Source organism: Cyprinus carpio, chromosome A12 (assembly GCF_018340385.1).
Source record: "Cyprinus carpio isolate SPL01 chromosome A12, ASM1834038v1, whole genome shotgun sequence".
NCBI classification, from domain to species: Eukaryota; Metazoa; Chordata; class Actinopteri; order Cypriniformes; family Cyprinidae; genus Cyprinus; species Cyprinus carpio.
The window spans coordinates 17,655,947-17,677,525 of NC_056583.1; the positions used below are offsets into that span (position 1 = coordinate 17,655,947).

General features: G+C 37.8%; 1 protein-coding gene across 6 annotated transcripts in view; it reads left to right on the forward strand.

Annotated features, from left to right (window-relative positions):
- The window catches only part of LOC109084704 (RNA binding protein fox-1 homolog 3-like), a 200,661-nt gene that overhangs the window by 87,855 nt on the left and 91,227 nt on the right, over positions 1-21,579 (forward strand). The window contains exon 1 of one of the 6 annotated variants that reach the window (XM_042767924.1): positions 11,115-11,524. The exons of the other annotated variants lie outside the window; for them this stretch is intronic. Within the exon in view, the coding sequence (XP_042623858.1) occupies positions 11,399-11,524 (126 nt within the window). The 5' untranslated portion in view covers positions 11,115-11,398. Of the gene's footprint in view, positions 1-11,114; positions 11,525-21,579 lie in introns of those variants that run through there. 6 annotated transcript variants of the gene reach the window in all.

Genomic DNA, 21,579 nt, shown 5'->3' on the forward strand with positions numbered 1-21,579 from the left:
GCCATTTGTAGATTAGAGAGATCAGGCTCACGGGACCCCCCTTTATACTCACTACTTAAATACTTAGAATTCTAATGCAGCTACAAGACCCTGTTTAAAGTCGCCCTTTAAGACCTCCTTCTGTCCCCCTTGTGGTGTCACAAAGACTCTGAGAGGACTTCGCCAAGAGGTCGTGGAGTGATACTTTAGCATGTGTGTTCATTTGTGTGTGTGTGCCTAACTAATATTCAATTTCATAATGCATTTCATTGAAATAACTACATTTGGGACTCTGGGAGCGCAGAAAAGCCTTTAATTTGTAATCATACATATGTATACGCCGTGCCTAATCCTCACACAGTTAATGTCTTATTTTCATTTTTCACACAGCTAATTTGCCATTCATTCCTCATTCCTGTAATGTGTGGTAAACAAGCCTTCTTTTGGGGCGGGAATTACTGCCCTAACAGCTTGTGGAAGACGGATCAAACAGTTGCTATCTCGCCTCATTTTCACATAATTTGCCCGAGATGACAACTGTCTATTTTAGCCGGATGAGATAAAGTCTGATCCAGGGGAGGCAATGTGTTTTTAATAATCATCTGCTGGAAGTAATTTAGTCTTATGCTTGTGTGGAGATTGTATCTTTGTATTATGGGCTCAACCCAAACATGCATGAATAACAAGAACCAACCCAAATAAACTTTATATATAGACCCACCACTTAATCAAAAAAAACAAACAAACCCTTCCTTTTTTCCATGTCCACTTGAGCTAAATTTAAATTCATACATTCTGACACCATCAAAGATTAATCTTTCATGTCAATCTTCACATAACATTCCAAATTTTCTCCCTTCCCCCATTCCCTCTCTTCCTTCGTCTCTCCGGAACATTCATTCGTGATATTAAGTGAAGAAAATGACTTGCGCTTGAAAACCCTCTGAAATTGAATGGATCCGAAGCGATGGATTGCATGCCATTCATTTAGATAGAGGGAGGCTGGGGAGGTGGTGCGGGAGGCTGGTAATACTGAGTGGCTTTTGCCTTACGGCCGATAAATTGCTGGTGCACTAAACCTTTGGAGGGTGAAACACACATCGCCGGTAGCCTGTAGTGACACGAGTCTTTTTATTAACCAATGCCGCACTATAGGACATGACCAGCATGCTCCATTCCTCACGTGTCGAGTATTTCTAGCTCCTGGCTCACTCAACCAATTACCGCAAAACACGTTTTAATGACTTTTTTTATACCCGTGGTAGTCTTCCAATAGATCTACACACTGTCGATCTGTGCAGCCCCAGATGAATTAGCTTTCTAGCTTGTTTTAAATTCGAACTGAGGGGACATGCTCCACAATTTTTTATATTTAAAACTATTATTGTAGGTATAAAAAAGAAAGAAAAAAAAAGAAATTCTGCATTGTCTAAATTTGATAAGTGAGTCACTTTCTAGACTTTGAACTGAAAAAAAAAATGCCATAACATCATGTGCATTCCTTCATGTGACTCTTTTTGCATTTATTTATTTATTTATTTCATTTTTTTTTTTTTTTTGTCTTTTACATACAAGATGCATGGTGATCACTGGCTGTCAGGTTCACTACAGGGAGAAAAGAAAGAAATGTTTTTTGTTTTTCAAAAAGAAAAAAAGGGAAGGATGGCTAAAAGAAAAGACAGAAGAGGTGAAGCAATGCTTCCTGCTTCCAAGGAAGGCAACTAGGAAAAGAAAGTAAGGCAGGAAGAAAAGAAGGGGGAAAAGGAATGAAATCAGGAAGTAAACATTTAGGAAAAAGGAAAAAAGACAGGAATGAAAGAAAGCTAAAAGGAAGGAAAAGGGGAAGGAAGGCTGGAAGAAAAGAAGAGAAAAGGCACAAAATGCAGCAAGGAAATAAAGACAAGGGAAATGAAGGCTAGAAGGAAAGGAAACATTGGGGGGGGGGATTGAAAAAAAGAGAAATGAAAGAAATTTAAAGAGACGTAAAGCAAGAAGGAAAAGGTTAAGGAAGGCCACAAGGGAAAGGGGCAAGGAATGCCGTGAGGAAGTATGTAAAAAGGAATGCAAGCATTAAGGAAAAAGAGAAGTGTGGCACCAAGGAAAACGGAAGACAGACAGTAAAGGAAAAGCAAAGCAAACATGAAGAAAAGAAGGAGAAGGAGAAGGAGAAGGAGAAGGAGAAGGAAGCATCATGGGGAAAAGGGAAGACAGCAAGGAAATAAATAAAGGAATACAAGGCAGAAAAAAGGAAAAGGTTTGAAAGTACTGGTTGTATAAAAACTTTTTCGCCACTTTGGTGTTGGCTCATATAACTTAGGACCCCAAGTGAGCCAAAACGACCACTGTTGCCCTCTTAGTAAAATAAATACATTTGTTACCTTGGTTTTTTCAGCTATTGTTGCTTCTGTAAAACTATACAAAAATGATATAAAATGGGACTTTAAATAAACAGTAGCAGCAGGTCTTAGATTTTGTTTGTCATTTTAATTCATTTTTTAATGCCAGTGGAGGCTCAAATGAATTTGTTAATAGCACAGCATGGTGCCAAAACTATCTTTACTGTGGTACATTATCGTATGGGTAGTGACTAAATGGTGGAATGAACAGAGAGGTTTTGGAATGCGTGAGAGAGAATAAGTGAGGGAGGGGCGTTTGTTGTCAGACTGAATGTGCCGTTGGCTGGTTACATAGCTGCGCTGGTCCGGATGACTTCAGAACCCGCTCAGATGTAGCAGGAGGCCAGAATGCGGCTTCTGCAACCTCCATAACACCTCAACATCCACCCCCTGTGTACCCGCCCCACATTACCAGCTGTTTCCCGTCGCTGCGGCTGAGCGCAGTGCCATGCTGTGCGGCCCGCTTCTGCACAGCCTGTGCCAATAGATATTAGCACTCCTGTGAGAGAGGCCTCGTCCTCCGCACCTGTTCCAATGCAGCAGAGCTCAAATGCCTCCACCATAAATTTGTTTTTTACTTGTCTATTTGGAGAACCAATGAAAACAATATATTTTCCTTCACATGTAGCATCACTTAACTTGTTAGTACATCTAAATACAGTCCTCAGATAACTTAGAATTTTTAAACTACGATGAAGTGAGAGAAGCCATTGAAACCTAACACTTCTTTTTTTCATATGTAAATTGAGAAAGGGGGTGCTAAAGGAAGTATATGAACAGAACAAGTGTGCGTGGTCTCTGGAGGGAAGCTGAATTACCTGCGAAGCTAAGGATAAATCAACACAAGCACAAGAAAGAAAATTTATACGTCATGCTTGATTGATATTATAGAGGTGCTTGATTGTACGAGGCATCTCCTCTGTGCCGGAGTCCTTCAGCTGCTCCCCTGTTCCTCCTCTCCTCCTCCTCTCTTCACATTTTCTCATCGAAACACTGGATGGGTTTGTTCACTTATTCCCGCTCTTATTTACTGAGTGTTCAGGGAGAAAAATGAAGTTTATGGTAATAGGGCTATGTCAGGCAGGCCAAGGTGCATTGTTTCCATCTGGGTGCTCTCTTTTGCTCTCGCTCTTCCTCTCTCACTCCATCTCCACCTTTCTCTCCCTCTCTATCCATTTCCACCTGATACCCTCTGTCTGTTCAGTTCTCTTTCTTTTTCACTCAGTTTTCATACTTTTTACAGCCTCAGAGATCAACTTCAACAGTCATGGTCTGTTGAGATTGACTGGGGTCTCAGAGAGTTTACATGAAAAAATAATAATAGTGATTTCCAAATTAACATCTTACTTTCAACCCTTTTTCATATCAAAAAGTAGATATAAACTAAATTAAAATAGGTAATTGGCAAGTACGTACACCAATTAAATGACTGTACCGTATACCACCTTTATAAATGCGGTCACCAAAATATAGTTCTACAGTACATAGTAGAGCAGAAGATGAATATACTTCGAACATGGTTAAGCCATATCTGAAAAAAATAAATAAGTACAATTAAATTCAAATCAAATCCTACTGTATGTGAATACAATTTAAGAATTGATTTGTATTACGTAAAAATTGTAAGGCACTAACGCAAACGCTATAATACTCTTGGGTGCACTTAGCAATCATCTTGAGATGTGTTGACAATTTAACCAAAGCGGGGGATTTTCCCTCTGAGATCTTGCAATTGAAACATCCACTCCGGAGCAGGTTGCATATATGGTAAAATGGCGTTTCTGCCAAGCGAGTTTCCCTTGGTGCACCACAGCCTCAATAAATCACACACATTTGTTCCACAGAAATGCAAATGCTGGTGGAGGTAAGTTTAAATTTCATCAGGCATATATTGTACCTCGGTGTCAGAGAGAAGTAAACCAGAACAAGCCAGATTGCTTTGGTGAATTGCATTTCCACATGATGTCAGAAGACTCTACTGTACCTCTTCAAAACAAATCCCGAGGTGTTGTAGTCACTTTAGACTCTTGGTTTTAAGATATTGTATGCACTCATAGGCTGTGCTGTTCGCCATTCTCTGTCCTCACCTCAAAGGCATGCAGAGTCTCTGAAGTTTTTTTTTTTTTTTTTGGAGGGCGAGGAGAAAAGGAAAGACTGTGTGATGGAGAGTATGATGGAGCAGCAGAGGAGGCCGAAGGAGCGCTGTCTCAGTGCGCTGCCTGAATGATGGATGAACTTTGAACAGATTTGCTCAACATTAAAAGGGTCGGTAGGCCCCTGGGCCTGTAAGGCAATATGGAAGAGAGTGGGGGGAGGGGGGTGTGAGAGATGAGAAATAGTGCCGTGTGCCATGGACTCTGTTTATCGGTGCTACTTTTGGATTTTGCAGCCCCATCGCCAACAGCAAGCCATACCAATATTTCAGGTGAGGGGGTGACAGAGAGCATTGTGGCAAATGATATTATGTAGAGATATTAGAATAATTCGCCCTGGGTTGGCTCTTCCTTACTGCCCTGTCCCTCTGGTGCTCTATTGTAACCTAATTCTATTCTGGTTGTGCTGGAGACCTAAACCTGGAAACTTCACACCTTTACATTGAGATTAATGCCTGAGGGACACGTTACATGCTCTCACTCATTCTGTGGTCATTCTATGGTATTTAAAATGTAGACACTCTCTGAGTTTCGACCTTTCCTATAGTACAGTTGGTGGCATTTGCAATGTGGTTGGTTGAATGTGAAAACCTGTCATTATTTTTTCCTTTTTTTCATTTTTCCTGCTTCCCAGGTTCACATCGGAAGTGCCAAATGCTGTCCAGGTTTCCCAAATCAATAATTAGCTCCTTCATTTCGACTCATAGCACAGCCCCTCTCAGCTCTAATTGCTTCAAAATACACTCGCACAATAGTGAGCCAATTTACTTACAATTATATTTTCAATTATGCCCTAATAAACCCATTGTACTCTGGGTAATCACAAGTTACCCTTTGAGCTAATGCAATATGGCGCAGTGTGAAGTCAAATTCAATTTCTTGCAGTGAAATGAAAAAATAAGCACATGCTCTCGATCATCATGCCAGAGGTTTATTCATTGTGGACCCCCACTGCTGTTCAGCAAGATGTGAGACAATAAGTTTACCCAGCAGTCTTGACTAGCGAGCCTCAGGTAGTCATAAGCAACAGCTATATAATGGTTTGTTGTATATATGATGAAACTTCCCCCAGTGCAATAGACTGTGCTTTTTCATGTTGCAGTGAAACAGCAGATTAGTGCATCACCCTGTAAGATTTTCAGCTTTGTTTGGACTGTTGCAGGTAATGTGGTTGGACAGTCATTGCCTTATGCAATGCTCATGACCTCCATGTGAACTGGCTGCTATTGAAACTCAATGAAGTAAGAGAGGGAAAAATTGTGGAACTGTGAAACTGATTTATGACGTTTTGCTGGTTTTAAACCGAGCTCTAATTCTATTGGATACACAAACATGAATGAACAGGATTCTGTGTTTCCTACTAGTAATGGGAAGTCTGACTCGTTTCTGTGAATCACTGTTTTTTAACAGTTTCAGTGAACTGGTTAAAACTACTGATTCAGCTGTTCTTATACATCATGTGATTCTTCAGTTAGGGGAACATTCCTGTCTTTTAGAATCATTTTTAACTAATGCATTTTTAAAATGTTTTTAAGGATAGATTTGATTTTTTCCTGGCAGAAAATGACCACCTTTTCTGTAAAGTTACGGGCATTTTCCTTAAAAATATATAAATATATAAAAACAATACAATGCCGTGTATAATTTAAAATGTAGGTAGGTCAAACAAACAAACAAAAAATCTCTATATCTATCTATCTATCTATCTATCTATCTATCTGTCTGTCTATCTATCTATCAAATGTGTAACATATATCCCAATTCTTCAATCACCTTTCATTTTTAAGAATTCCAAGTAATTAAGTTTTATTGTTGAATAATTCAAGAGCCTCTAATAGAGGATTTGCCCAAATATATCCTTTTTTCACACTTTAAAATAAAGGTGGCGTCTATGTATCCTTAAAGAACCTTTAACTTCTGACCTTTCTGTCACACAGGTTCTTCAGATTATTATGATTTTACATTTTTTAAATAATTATATATATATATATATATATATATATATATATATATATATATATATATATATATATATATATATATATATATATATATTAAATGTACTAGTAATATTCTGCCTGGACATTATCCATTAATTTTAATTTTTGTCTGTTAACTTTAAAACACTTTTAACTTTTTAAACACAATTCAGGGGAAAGACCGGTTTAAAAAAAATCCTTCAAATGAATACAGTGCATTGTGCCTTGTTTACAGATATTTTTTACAGTGTGTGTTTATACTATTTTTATTTATTTATTTACAGCTTCCATGGATGATATAGGGGACATTTGTTGTGTCGGGGGGGATATTGATGGGTGATTACACATTTGAACGTGGACACACTGTAATCTGTGTTAAAACCAGACAGCATTTTGTAATAAATGTAAGCTGTGCAATCACCTCAAGACTGAGGAGACACATTTGACTTTCATGTTTGCTATTGTTCCACTTTGCAAAGGATAAGAACCTTAGGGGACGAGGGTAGAAGTATGCCTAATGTGGCAGCCCCCTGTCAGGATTCAACCCCTTTGATTCCCCTTTTCAAACGGCGGCTGTACCAGCCAGGGACGACTCATGTGAAAGTCACTTTCCAATAGACTACCACTGGCTTTTTTGCATGCACTTATTTTACGTGCGCCCGCAACTCACTGGGACTTGATAGGTTTTCAAGACTGTTTGTTTTGAATGCATCAGACATGCTCTTCCACCTCCCACTCTCATTCCTCCCATCCCTCGACACTGTACGCAGTACCACCTTTTTGCCCCAATGTCGCCCCACACCCCCTCAAGCCCATATTTTGTGCTGGGCTTTTTGTATTGTGTCAATAAACAAGACGTTCTCTGTCATGGGGAGGCTGAAAAAAAGAGTTCAAACCATCTTTGAAGTTACAGCAGTGCTGCTTTGAAGTTCTCAATGTCACAGGGCATTTAAGTTCTCATAAAGATGAGTTGGGGGGAAAAAAAGTCTGAAAAATCTCAGACTTCCCGGTGAACTTCGAAGAGGCATCTTTACAGAGATGATAAATGACATGACAGACATGATAAAATTCCTCTGTCCTCATTTGCACAGGATAACATGAAAATTGCAAGGATATGACCAACATACGCCATTGATCGACATATATGTATGCTAAATAATTGATTATGAAGATTTTATCTGAGGATATCCACCAAGATGCATCTCAGGGGGAGGTTTTATTGCTCAGGGGTTACTCTTTTATAGCTCAGGAGACTTGGAAATCTTGGTTATGTTTGATTTGAATGACAGCTTTGTTTTGGATGTTTTTTATGAAAAGAAATAAAATCCGAAGCAAATGAGACAATTGTCGTCAGACAGTAAAAGATGAGCTGTGAGAGTATGTATGGTAGAACATCTTAGATCATTTGTTCTTGGATGAATTTCATGAGAAATGTGTCATAGATTTCATTTATGAGAAATGTTTTATGTTGAAAACAATGACTTTTGTTGCAGACTTTTGAATTTTGGCACATTGAGACATTGTAGAAAAGTTATGCTGTTCAAAAAATGAAAGGGTTAGTTCAACCAAAAGTGAAAATGACTCTTTATTCTGTGGAGCACAAAAGAAGATATTTATTTATTTATTTGATTTATTTAGTCCATACAATGAAGGTCACTGTGGTCCAATGTTGTCTGGAATATATACTGTAGGTTTGAGGGTGAGTAGATGATGACAGAATTCATTTTTGGGTGAAATATCCCTTTAAAAAGTTGTCATCTGTGTGTTTTTATTTCCTGTGGGATGTATGGATTCATAAATAAGAGGAAAGCGAATCGAAACACATAACCCATCCTGGCTCACATCCACAATCTACTTTCTGTGATTGCAAGTGATTTGTTGTAATTGGTGGAAGGTGTGTTTTAGGGTAGTCACAGCACCTCAATGGCTTTGAAGTAGTGGTGTGTGGTTTGATTGATACAGTCTGAAATCTTATGTCATTATGCTCATCCGCACTGATGTTTCTGTGCCAACAGGGATCTTACAGTTGTCCCCGCTGATTGAGTGTCTATACGGCTGCAAATGGGGCTTGTAGAAACGGCAGTGTGAAAAATCCATGTTATAACATATTCAAGTTTTACTTCAGTTTTCGTGAGTATGTGTATCCATCATGTGTGGGGAGATCAATTTAGCAGTGTGTTCTTTGTTTGAGAATACTGCAATGTATTTTTCAGTCATGCAGCAAAAAAAATCATAATTTCACAAGGTGAGCAGCAGTTTAGATTCTGTCAAGAAGGTTTTATTTGAGTTTTATATATTGCTGTCAGTTTTTCTTATTGTAATGCTGTATTAGACTGTAATCTCTCCTTTAGTGCACTGTAGTACTTGACCATTATGAGTGTGAACTAGAAATGGACATAGAGACCTTTAATACTAATGAGTGTTTGCGGTTGTCCACTGGTATTATGGTCAGAGTTAGCTTTAGTGAAAATGTTTGTCTATTGAACTCATCTTTATTTCTTTAGCTCACTCAGCTCATTAAAGCTGATGTCTCATCAGTTTCTATTAGCACTGTTAACAGGGTAGTGACAGCACACTAAGACTAAAGAGCAGAACAAGATTTGTTTCTGCACCTTAAATTTGCAAAATGTTGGTGAAATTATACAAGCACACCTAATTTAGGTTTGTTCACATAAGACTATGCACACTTCCACCCATGCTAGCACTTTCTGTGATAAAGATGACCACGTCCACTGCATGCTTACGTTACAAGCGATTTATAGCAAGAGTCATTAGAGAAGAGCTTAATATCTCAGACTTCTCATCAGTGTTAAATTATGATACGTTCAAGTTTGCTTACACACCAGGATATAGATATACTTCAAGTATAGATATACTACACATTTTTATCAGATCTGACAGGCGTTTTTAATCACCACTTTACCCACTTAGTAAAATTGTGTCTTTTGTAAAGATTGAACCAACATTTGCTGACTATAATGATTTGTCAGAAAATGGCTCTCAAATAATAATAAAAAATGTCATACTTCATAAAATATATATATATATATATGTATATATATATGAAGTTGGCATGATGGATATATATATATATATTTGCAAATTATGTGAACTGTTACTTGGAAATTAATTTAATGAAAAATTGGTTTGTATAATAGTATTTTTTATTTATTTTATTTTTTTTGTGGAGAGAGGTGAAGTTGGCATGATGGCTTGTAATCTAGTGTATTATTAAAGAAATTAAATTAAAGGTTAACATGTGTTGATGTTTAGTTCCCAAAATTTTATATTATTTGTGCAGATGGAACTGTTATTTGCAGACTACAATGATTTGTCAGCAAACAACTTTAAAAAATCCTGTTAATCTCTTAAATAACTCTTATCTGATTGAATAAAAGCATTTTTGCAAATTGTGTCAACTGTTAGGTGGACATAAATTGAATAAACAATTGCTTTATGTAAATTAAAATGTGATGTTTAGTTATGAAAATTATTGTTTTTATTATTATTTGTTGTTGTTGTTATAATTTTACACTATATACAAAACTATTTTATTTTGTGTTTTAGTCATTTTATTAAATAGCATTTAGTAAATTGATTCTATGTTAAATCATATTCAGTTATTTGTGCTCTGAAATGTTTCACTTTCAACCGAAATTTACAGCGCTTGGACCATAATTTATAATTTAATTACTAAAAGAAAACATAAAGCAGACTTGCTGTACAAACCACACATTATAACTCTTAGCTGAGAGATCAATAAATCAAGATCCAGAGTAAGGTCAGAGTTTTTTTTATGTTAAAATCAAAAGAATAATCAAAAGTGAATTAAAGCTGTGCTCGTCTCTTCCTCCTTTCGCTGAAAAAGCTAAAGGATTTTTCCCCCTTCTGTTGTACATCATTCCAAACACTCTACATTTCCTTCCAAACTAAAAAAAGACCCTATTAAAAGCAATAAAGGTCCACCAAAGGACGTTGCGGATGGGTTGTGTGGTTGTGTTTTGGCGGCTGTTGTGCAGTGCATCGGTGGGGGTTTGCTCCCCCATAATGGGGGCACATCTGGTGTGTCTTTATCCAAAGGGAAATAGATCAACCCCCCAAAGACCCTAAATGAACCCAACACATATCCCAGTCCAGCCTAGGGCTGTCTCACTCTCCCCAACCTTGGAAAAGACTCTGGCTTCGGTGGCCATCACCTTTGATCACCTTGAATTATTGAGTAATTGTTAATTTAGAATTGTTACTAATAAACCCCTTTAAACAAAAGTCGAATATTCAGGTGTCATTTATTTTATTCCTTACAGGAAGTCTGATGATTAAAGTGAATAATTAATGAAAAGATAATCAAAAGCAAATCAAATGTTTTGCGAGCTGTCTCACGCGTGGTTGCAGAGATCTGCAATTAATGGCCGAGATCAGCTGTTGTGATGTCATTATACATTCCCTTCATTTTCTACAGTGGGTCTGTTTGATCTTTGAATACCCCCGGGAACTCCTGCCTCCTCCCTCTCAGCATCTCTCCCTTCCTCCTCCTCCTCCTGCTCTCCCTCGCTCTGGCAGAACCTCCCCTTTTCTCTCCGAGGGCTCACATTGGCTTCCGTATGTGTGTGTGCGTGTGTAAGAGTGTAAGTGAAAGTGCGCAGCCGAGCCTTGATGACAGAGGGCCCAGGACCATTCAGACGACTCGCACGCCCGTGTTCAGCCCACCTCCAGAACACTTGAGAAAAAGAAACAGTCTAGAGAAAGAACAGCAAAAAAGAGAAGCAGATAAAATCAAAAAGACTTCTGCACAAAACAAAGAAGAAAAAGGAATAGAGGCAGAGTGAGGGTTTCAGAGAGAGAGAGAGAGAGAGAGAGAGGGAGAGATAGCGAGAGAGGATCTCCCAGCTTAATGCGCAAAACATCCCGCTACCACATGCTGTGCTCAATGGCCAACACAGGCTGTCTTCTGCTCTCCGGCTCAGGGATGCTAACTCACTCTCTCCAGTGTCCCCCTGCGTTCCTCTACCTACCTGAGGTAAGGCAATCCCAATGCCTCCGTCTTGCACTCGCTCTTCCTTCCTTCTTCTTCTTCTGCTACTTGCGGGTGACACGTGCTAGCATTGTGTTCATCCCCTCCTCCTCATATCCCTCCTCCCTCAAAGCCCTCGGCAGGGGTCATCCTTCTCTGCTCCCGTCTTTTCATTCATGATGTGAGTTTTTGCAGTGTCAATTTTGCTTTTATACTATTACACTATTCAAACTTTTTTGCTTATCTTTATTTTCATTTTTTATTGTATACATTAAGTGTCCGTAAGTGTTAATTGATTTTTTACATATTTTTTATAAAACAAGTCTATTTTTATTCTTTTATTTTTATGTTTATATATATATATATATATATATAAAAAACACCCCATTTGTATCCAGAGTCAATCACACATCCCTTACTCTATTCAAATTGTGTTTTTTTCATTCAAGAATTCACTCCATTTTGTCGAAAGGTTTTTAAAACCCCAGGACTGTAATTTAGCTGTATTGAAGTCCTTCTTGTTTAATTGTATTGAATACTCTCTGTTTCAGAAGTTGTGTGAATCTGTCTCTGCTTTTTGTGAGCTACTCACTGGCCAAATGTAGACAGATGTCACTGAATTAGTCCGTTCTAGTAAATGGGGATTGGCTGACTTTTCTGAAGGTGCTTGGAAATTGTGTGGCACATGAGGGGCTGCTGTGATTGTTTTTGGCCATGTGTGTGCTTTACTATGGGCGGCGTGTGCGATGGCAGGCTGCTGCTTTCCTCTAGACGGTGTGTTATTGCTCAGATATAAAGAATGATAAGGCTGTTGAGAGATAACCTGCCTCATGCTGCTACCAAATCGCTCCTCACTCATCACCTTAACAGTTGCTGTCCCGGAAAACACACACACAACACCAGCTGTCCGGGCCTCTGCTGTCCCAACGCCGTTCACTGTGTGTGTACATACATGTGTGTCTGTGCATACAAATAAGGTGTATTTAAGAATTCATCCTGTAAATGCTTGCGCATTTGAGCGTCCTTATAATTTCTCATCTGATTTTGAACAGATGTCATTGACAAGATGTCAGGGCTTGTTTTTGTGTACACTCGTAATTGATTAGCTGTGAGAAACGTCTCTCAAATATCTGCCATATTGGGCTTGTTGCATTTGAGGCGCTAGCTGGGGTTTGTTTCAATTTCAATATTGCTATTTTGTTACAGCGATTTCAGATTTTTTCCCCCCAAATTCGGTTGCTGTGAGAGTAAAAAAAAAAAAAGAATCGCAGACTTGTTCCCATCTATCAAATTTAGTATGACTCGCTTCCAAATAATACAGACAGATTCAGAAAGAGTTATCACACCCTCAGGGATTCTACAGGATCCCATTCATTATTCCTTTTGCTATTCTTTGGTTTTATTCACCTGCTGAAATGGTAGCCACACATGGCACGGCACATCTTGTAGATAGTGAATTGTAATAAGATTTGTTTCTTTGTATTTTTTTTATTGTTGTTGTTGTTGTTGTTGTTGTTTTTTGTTCACAGGATTCCACACTTGTGTCTCAACTCAGACTCTGGTCTGTAATAAAAATAGTTAAAGGAAACAGCTTTGTGTGCTTCAAAAACAATATAGTGAAAGGAAAGTGTGTTTTACCAAAAATAAACAAGTCATTTTACAGTTATACAAAAGTCTAATGTATTTTTACAAAAATTGTAATTTAATGTGTATGCAAATAGACACATTTCCTAAATCAAATGTCTCTCATACAATTCACTTCAAAACATTTTAATGTCTACAAGCATGTGAGAACACAATTATTTTTTAAGTGATAACAGTGTAGAATGTTCTTGATTTTCACATGATGTAAAGCATGCCTGTTAAGTTAATTTGTGTGTCATGCATCTGTGTGTGTGTGTGTGTGTGTGTGTGTGTGTGTGTGTGTGTGTGTGACAGCTTATACTTGAGTGCGCTTTGGCCGCTGACTGCATGAACTAGCGCTGCTGAATGCTGTTTAGCTGCATTACTGTCTGTTTTTGCTGGATTAGGAATTAACTAGGGAAGCACACAGCTTTTGTTTTCCATTTAATAGAAAAAGTTTGAGCCATAGCTTCTTTTTTAGCAAACAGTGTTTTTTCTCACACTGTGTGGAGTTGCAGAACAAAACCATTGCAGAGGCAGAACATGTTTCCAGTTCAGCAGCTTGATCTGTAACCTCATTTTTAACAACAAACCACTGTCGTTTTGATAAGGTCTGGTATTGAAAATATAAAAGGATTGTCAGACAGTAATGTCAAGCAAGCGTTTAAAAAAAAAAAAAAAGATCCTCAGAGATATGAAAAAAAAAATTCTCCATTACATTCTTTCTTTTTTTTTTTTTTTTTTTTTAGCAAACATGACCTCTATCTACATTTAATTTAAATTTGGCTGTATAAGATTCCCTCCCTCTCCTTTTATTGCGGCAGAGGCTGGTTCTCAAGTCTTGAGTCAATACGGACCAGTAAATCTGCTTGTGCAAGCATCTCTCCTTCCCTAGAGGACCGAAAATCTTTACCCATGCTCAGGATAGTTAAACAATTCTCGCTATTGTATGATTTTCTCCTGAGCCATGGAGCTGAATATTAGAAGCTTATTCTCCAGTGAGTTTTTAGTCATTTCTAGCAGTGGTCGAAGTCATTTTGCAAGTATAACTCCAAAATACGCACACGTATGTAAAAAAAAAAAAAAAATTGTGTATTTCACATGTTGATTTGTCAGCACAAAAGCTTCACCTGCTCTGCTGCAGGTGGTCTCTCGCATGTCTAGAGCTATAGAGAGGAATAAAGCCAGCTTTGAAAACAGCCAGAGAAGAGGTAGGTGAAATAACAAGGATGGAAACATTAAAGAGAGGAAGAGGAAGGTGTGGGAAAATGAAATCCATGAATGAAAGAGGATTGAGAGGGATATGAATGCTCACCCACAATGAGATATAATTGGGACGGGTGGGCTAGTGTGAGCAGGAAGGAGAGAGTCAAAGAAATGTAGGGAGTGGTTGAAGCTGTTTCTTTTTCTGTGCTATGCAGGAGAGATAGTCAGAGCTCATTCCCCCCTGAAGACTTCCTGCTGAGTGACACCGACCCCTGCTAACAATGATCAGATATTTGAAACACACGTTCACCCCGCGCGCGCGCGCGTGTGTGCGCGCACATCAGACTCACTCAAACTCTCAGTGTGAGCGTAACTCAGTATACACTCGCTTATCAATAGCGATGACATAATGGGTTGGAAATGGAAGCGAAACCCCGGGGAATACAGATCAGCTGATGTCCATTGCACTAAAACAGATGTTAGTGTAGTTTTCTTTCTGGTTTGTCTAGAAACAGTATAGTGGAAATTAACGACAGCCACAATGAGGATGAATCTGTATAGCCATTTGTATCAATACTGCGTATCAATAGGTAATTGTTTTGCTAACGGTATTGTAGTTAGCCTGTTTCTACTCTTAAACACATCTGATGAGATAAAATTAATGAGCCGGTCACTCAGATGAGATTGTGCTTGAAAAGAAATGCATTTTGTTTTTGAATTCAAGGGATCCTTTTATGTCAACTTGCACAAAATTAGTTTTACTCATTAGAGTCCCGCCAGAAATGAGAGTTAATTTGTTCATGCATGTTTTAAAAAAAAAAAATCTTGACCAGTGAAATGGATATCTCATCAGCATTGACGACTAATCAAAGCAAAGTTTAAATACTCCTGAGATTAAAAGCAGGTTATTCTAGGAAATAGGTATGTGATCTCACAGCATCGTAGTGCAGTGGTGCAACACACATACTCCTGAGATTATATATATATACATATATATACACACACACACACACACACACACATACACAATAAGGTGAGTGTTTTCCCCAAGACTACCGTTGCTCTGCATTGATGTAAAGTGAACATAGCATTTTCATGTTAATACTAAATGGAAACGCTCTCCATGGGTTTTCTGTGTTATATGAAGTGCTCTGGTTTTTATTAAAATATTGTTTCTAACAGCTCCACTAAATTATTGATTACAATACCAGTGATGTGCCAACATTTGTCTCTGTCTTGTCATCCCTTCAATCTTGCACATCTTAAATTAAAGGAATTTATTTTGTATGCATAAAAATGAAGTGTGCATTAGTGCTGCATTAGTTATGGATTCTGAAACAGTTAGGAAAGAAAGACAGATTTTTCATGTCATTGTTTGGATCATCCACATTATTCATATTATGAGGCTAATCATTTCCAGGGATCGAGTTTCTGAAATAAAACCTGCGGATTCCAAAAACACAATGACTTCAGCACTCAAGTGAATTTTGTAGTAATTCTATAGCCTAAAGTATTTGTGGTCTGTGCTGGTGATTTAATCAAAGGCGTAATTATTTTTGTGTGCTTTTAAATCGCATCAGCACAATCGACAAAAAAAAGTTTCTTTGAATTTTTGCACTGCATTATTTAGTTCATGCAGCTAATTCACAAAAGCCCTCTCCTTCACTGTGCCCTAGTGTTAATGATGCATTGTATTGTTATTTATTAGGCCACCTTATCGGCATCTATTTAGCCAACCCCATATTTATCTTCCTCCATAATTGGGCACACAATAGAAATTAGTCATTTTTACTCTAAGCTTCTTTTTTTTTTTTCGGAGCTGATGATTAACCATTTGACTAAATGCTTTATATATCTCTATTTAGTTGTTTAATCATGTTTAAGACCTTTATATTTAGTCATGGAATGCCCTGTTATAGGTTTAGCTCTGAAGTCACTCAAAATGTATATTTCTTAGGTTATTAAACTTACTTATAGTAGTATTTATGTTAACTGTACCAATTATTATTATTAGTAGTAGTAGTAGTAGTAAAAAATTACACTCAATTTATTTTTTAAATACTTTGATAATTTAATGATATAATCAATTGTCTTTTCTTTACTTTCAGTTTGTAGATTCTGATCAATTCTATATATATATATATAGATCATAAGCTAAAAACCTTAAAAAATAAAAAAACATTTTAAAGAAACTTGTTGATTGTGCTGATATAATTAATGATTGATGTTTTTAAATGTAAAAACAAAAAAGATTTTAATTCAACAACCGAATTCTCAGGTTTGATTATGTCCCTAATATGTAGAAGTTGTAAAACTACAACTAATCAAAAACATCATGCCGCTGTGTCTGCTTTGAGTGGAATTAAGAGAGAAACATCAGAGCTGTGGCATGTGTGTGAGTGCGTCTGCATTAGATGTCTACAGATGGTGTGATGTTCCCCACAAGCCCCAGTGTTGAGAGTGTGCATCGGTATTGATGTTTTCTGTGCTTTGCTGCAATGCACGCTGGGCCGCCACTGGCTTTGCACCATGGTTATCCTCTAGAGGTGAGAATTATGGGAAGGTTGGGTCCTCCAGGGTCTTCTAGATCTCCAGGGTCTTCTAGATCCATTGGGTGGATCTTAATAAATCTCTGAAGACCCTGTGAGGCTTAGAAGACTTCAGGCTGGAGTGCAGTTAGTTATCTGTGTATCAGTGCAGATATGCTGCGCAGATCAATTCGTGCCCACATACTGTAGGTGTTATTCACCTATTCAGGTCTAAATTCTCTGCATGAGCCATACAGCGGAGGCATGTATGACAAATAATTTATATGTACCCCATTTAGCAGATGTTCTCATGAAGAGCAACTTACAAAGTGCTTTAGTTTCGCATGTGACTGTCATGTAGGTGCAAATTCTTATAAAAGATAGAAGTATGTCTTTAAAAGCATATTCCACTTGCGTGATGTCTTTTATTCATGCGAACTGTGCAGTCAGAGAAAGAACAAGCAGGAGCATTTCCTCAGAGGAGTGTGGTCCACTAAACGTGTCTTTACGGTGTTTAAACGTGAAATGTGTAGATAAAAGTAAATATATTTTTATGTCACATTTAGCAGGTTGACTGTAAAAAAATCTTTAAAAAGAATTTAAAGTATTATTAAACAATTATCTACATAGAAGTATGTTTTGATTTTTAATGTCAACTTGTGTCTAATTTATCCTACATGATATTAGAGCATTGCTATAATGCATTTAGAAATACATTTTTAGTGGCGTATTCACAGTCATTCATTCTCCTTTTTATGTTTTATTTATGTTTCTTTTAATCACTTATGCAGCTCAGACACCACTATCCTCACTCAGACAGCCTGTTCTCATCATCCTCCCCCAGATCAACTCAACTGAATGACTTTTGAGGCGATCCAACTGGAGTCTCCTCTCTGTTGCTCCTCCAAGACGAGTTAATTAACTGTGTTGAGGTAGTTTCATTTCCTCAGCAGACACGCAAAGTACTTCAGCTCCTTTGTGAGCAAGGGGAGAATGGCTGGGTAAATTGATGCTGGTTTTATCAAAGAATGTGTACTTTGCACGCTGCTCATGGCCAGATCTTCGAGGGTAGCAAAAGGGCACACGCCATACACCAGCCCCGACCACCTTTCCCATTAAGCCTCTATAAGCCCCGAAATCTCGGCGCTGGGTCACCCGGAGTATATCTCTCACATTGTAAAGTTGGAGCTGAATTTATAATGCCACCCCTTCATCTCCTTTGCTATTTCTTTGCTGTACTGGTTCAAAAGATTCTCTTTTCTCTCAGCCATACCTAGTTTGTTGAGAGAGACTCTTTTTATTGGGTGTACGGACCTTGGCATCAGTGGAGTCTTTGGTACGTATGAGAAGAATACTACTTATTTTGTGTTTGTTTGTTTGCTTGTTTTTCTGCTTTCTAAATTTTCTTCTTTTGTAATTTTTTTTTATGTTTATTTTTATACATTTAAAGTTGGTCCATTTTTTGAAGGATTTAAGTTGACAGCATTTTTGGGATAATGTTGATAATCAAGGTTATTGTGAGGCATTTAAAAGTTGGTCCATTTTTTGAAGGATTTAAAAGCATAAATGTAAAGCTTAGAATTTTATCAAAGCACCCTTACTGCTATTCAAAATTTTGGGGTCAGTAAGATTTCAGGTAGTAAGTCCTTATTCTCACCAAGGCTGCATTTATCTGATCAGAAATACAATATTTAAAAAAAAAAAAAAACTGATCCCAAGGCAGTTTACATGTATTTTTTATATAAGTTTTATATCATATAAAATATAAAAATTTTTTTCAACAATAAAATGTTTAAAAAATTATATTAAATTGTGTGCCTCTTGTAGCTGTACTATTAAAAGTATTGTTTTTTTTTTTTTAATGTTTACAGATTGACTCCAATGTAAGTGTCTCACTAAATGAAAAGGAGGATTAATTGGCTGTATTCAGTGTTATGCCACAAGTGCTGTTGTTCGAGCTTACCTTGTACTGAACCCCGGAATATTCCTTTAAACAAACACGTCGACAGTAATGCGTCACAGCTGCATATGTGATATTTGAATTTAAACGCCCTCTTTAACACACTAGCAAACATATGACACTTCTTTCTTCTTCTCCACATTTTTTTTTTCTCGCTGCCACCTCCCCATCTCTAACCATGTCTATCTTACTCTTCTCAGTCTCTGCTGTAGTCAAGACCAGCTTTATCTGTGTGTTTAGACAGGCAAGGAAAGAATTACACTGACAGTGCTTAGGAAATGATAGGCTGGTACTGAGATATTTGTGCCCCATAAATTCTCCACTGCTCAGCATAATTTACGGGACAGAAGCTGCATGCACGTGTCTGTGTGTGTGTGGTGTGTGTGTGTGTGTGTGTGTGTGTGTGTGTACGAGAAGTTTGTGTCCCACTGTATCTGTCTCCATCTGCTTAGCCACTTTTGCTCCGCCATAAATTAAGGGCCTATAGACAGCTTCCCCTCAAAAGTCTCCGCTCACATAAAAATGAGACGCTAGTCATCTCTCTCCCCCCTCTTTCGCTCTCGCTCTCGCTATCTCTAATTGAAAGAGAGCTATGTAAAGGTGAGGTGAGGATCGACATAGGTGCGCAGCCCTGATAGCACAGATACCACGTTATCTAAAGGCCATTAAAGCAGGGGTTCGCGTTTTAAAGGTTAGCGTGAAAACGTGTTTTTAATTAGCGTGCCTCACTTTGTACATGCAGTGCCTGCAAGAGGTCCTCCAAAGCAAGGATCATAGACAGTACGACGGGGTCTTCAACCTGACATTCAGAAGGTTACAGTAGTTAGAAGGTACTAGCGTTGTGGTTCCCCTCAGTAATTACCTTAGCGTTCGCCCCTGTGCATCAGTCAGCTGTCAAAAAAGACAACATTCTGACACCAATAGCGAGAATTAGCTTAGCAAGGGACATTTGTTGTTGACATTTTGAAGTTCAGTAGCCTTTGACCTCAGCAGCATGGTGTTTTTTTCACATTGCTAGACCTAATTGCTGACAGTTTCATGTGTTTACAAGATGGTTTTAGTTAGCTAGCCTGTACTCTTGTGGTCTGTAAATGAATAGTTCATTTGCAGCGTTCCGAAGGGTAATACAGTGTGGTTAGCGCAGACGCTCACCTGCTTAACAATTAGCGCTACATAAACCCTGCAGCCATTTTCAGTCCAATACTAAAGCAAAGCTCAAGTAAAACAGCTGGGTGAATTATGTATAGCTTAGTTCAAGCATAGTTTATCATATCGGGCCGTTTATTAATCAATCCTACTCTAATTGCAATATATTTTCATTTCATTCAGGTCTCTACCTGCTGTCAGGCCAATAAATATTAACCTGTAGGGCCAGCTAGCAGAAATTATTTGGAGTTTTGTTCAACTGAATTTTTATGTTTGCTGGTATTAGTGTAATTCTGCTGAATGCATTATCTGCGGGCTGTTCTACACACGCACAGCAAAAAGTGAGCCGGTCCCTGTGGCCCTGCATGCACAATAATGACATTATCATGCTTGCAATAAATAATCCAACATATGCCTCTGATTAACAGAGCCTTTCATTGCGTACCATAGAGAAACAAAGAAAGCGGAAAATTTAATGAAATGCACGCTGACATATCGTCTCCTTTGTGACTGCTGCAAATTGATTGTTGAAACTCCATTTTGTATATATGTCACAGAACATTTTACCCAGCATGCATTGCAGTACATAGCCTTTACGTTCAAAACTAATCACCCTCTTTTTTTCTTTTGATACTCTCGACAGACTGTAGAAATCTTTGCTGACAGTATTTGTGTATTTTTTCCACACAAGTTTGTCGATCAGTTTCATGTTGCTATCATTTTGATTAAATTTTCTTTTTTTTTCTCTGTTTGCCCATTTTTTTTCCCACGAGGGAAGAGGAACTGGAAGGGAGGGATTCAGCTTTGGCACCTTTCAATATGCTTCTAATCTACAGCTCGGTTCCTCTCGCATACGGAAACTCTTAATTACTGCTAATTGTGGCCATTACCATGGGAAAATTAAATAATAAAAGCAAGACAAATATTGATGTTAATTGATGGAGCTGCTCACTGATTGCACAGCTTTCGAATGGTTTCAATAAGTTTGAATTAACCACATATACATACATTAATTAAGATAATTAGAAATTAAGATGATTGCTGTTGAGGTTGATCACTAGTATTGTGTGTGTGAGTGAGATGTGGTGTAATGAAAACAGGCCGGGCCGAGGGATGCTTTGGATGCTAGCAGCTCCGCGTTTTCTGTCATAAGTAATTACTCTAATCACTCGAGCTGTTTACACTGAACTTGAGAGAGACTCGACTCGGAGTGCCTTCAGCAGATGCGTACGAAACCAGGTGAAGGTCTTTATGATGCCATTTGTATCCTAGCAAACTATGGAGTAAGACCAGACCAGCAAACAAAAAGTTATACAAATGTGAAAATGTTTATGTAGATTCCTTTGATAATGTAAAAAGAAAAATAAATAATTATAATTATAATAAATTAGCCTAAAAATTTGTTTATGTGGTTGATGATGGGGTAATAATACCTGAATCAACAAGAAAGGGGTCAGATCAGGTTGAAATCTCTGTGACTCCTTAAGGTTGAAAAGTTTTGTTTTAGGGGTTGTTTTTACAGTGTATTTATAAAATAAGGAAAAAACATGTTTTTTATTATTGTTTAAAGTGATGGTTCACCAAAAAAAAAAAAAAAT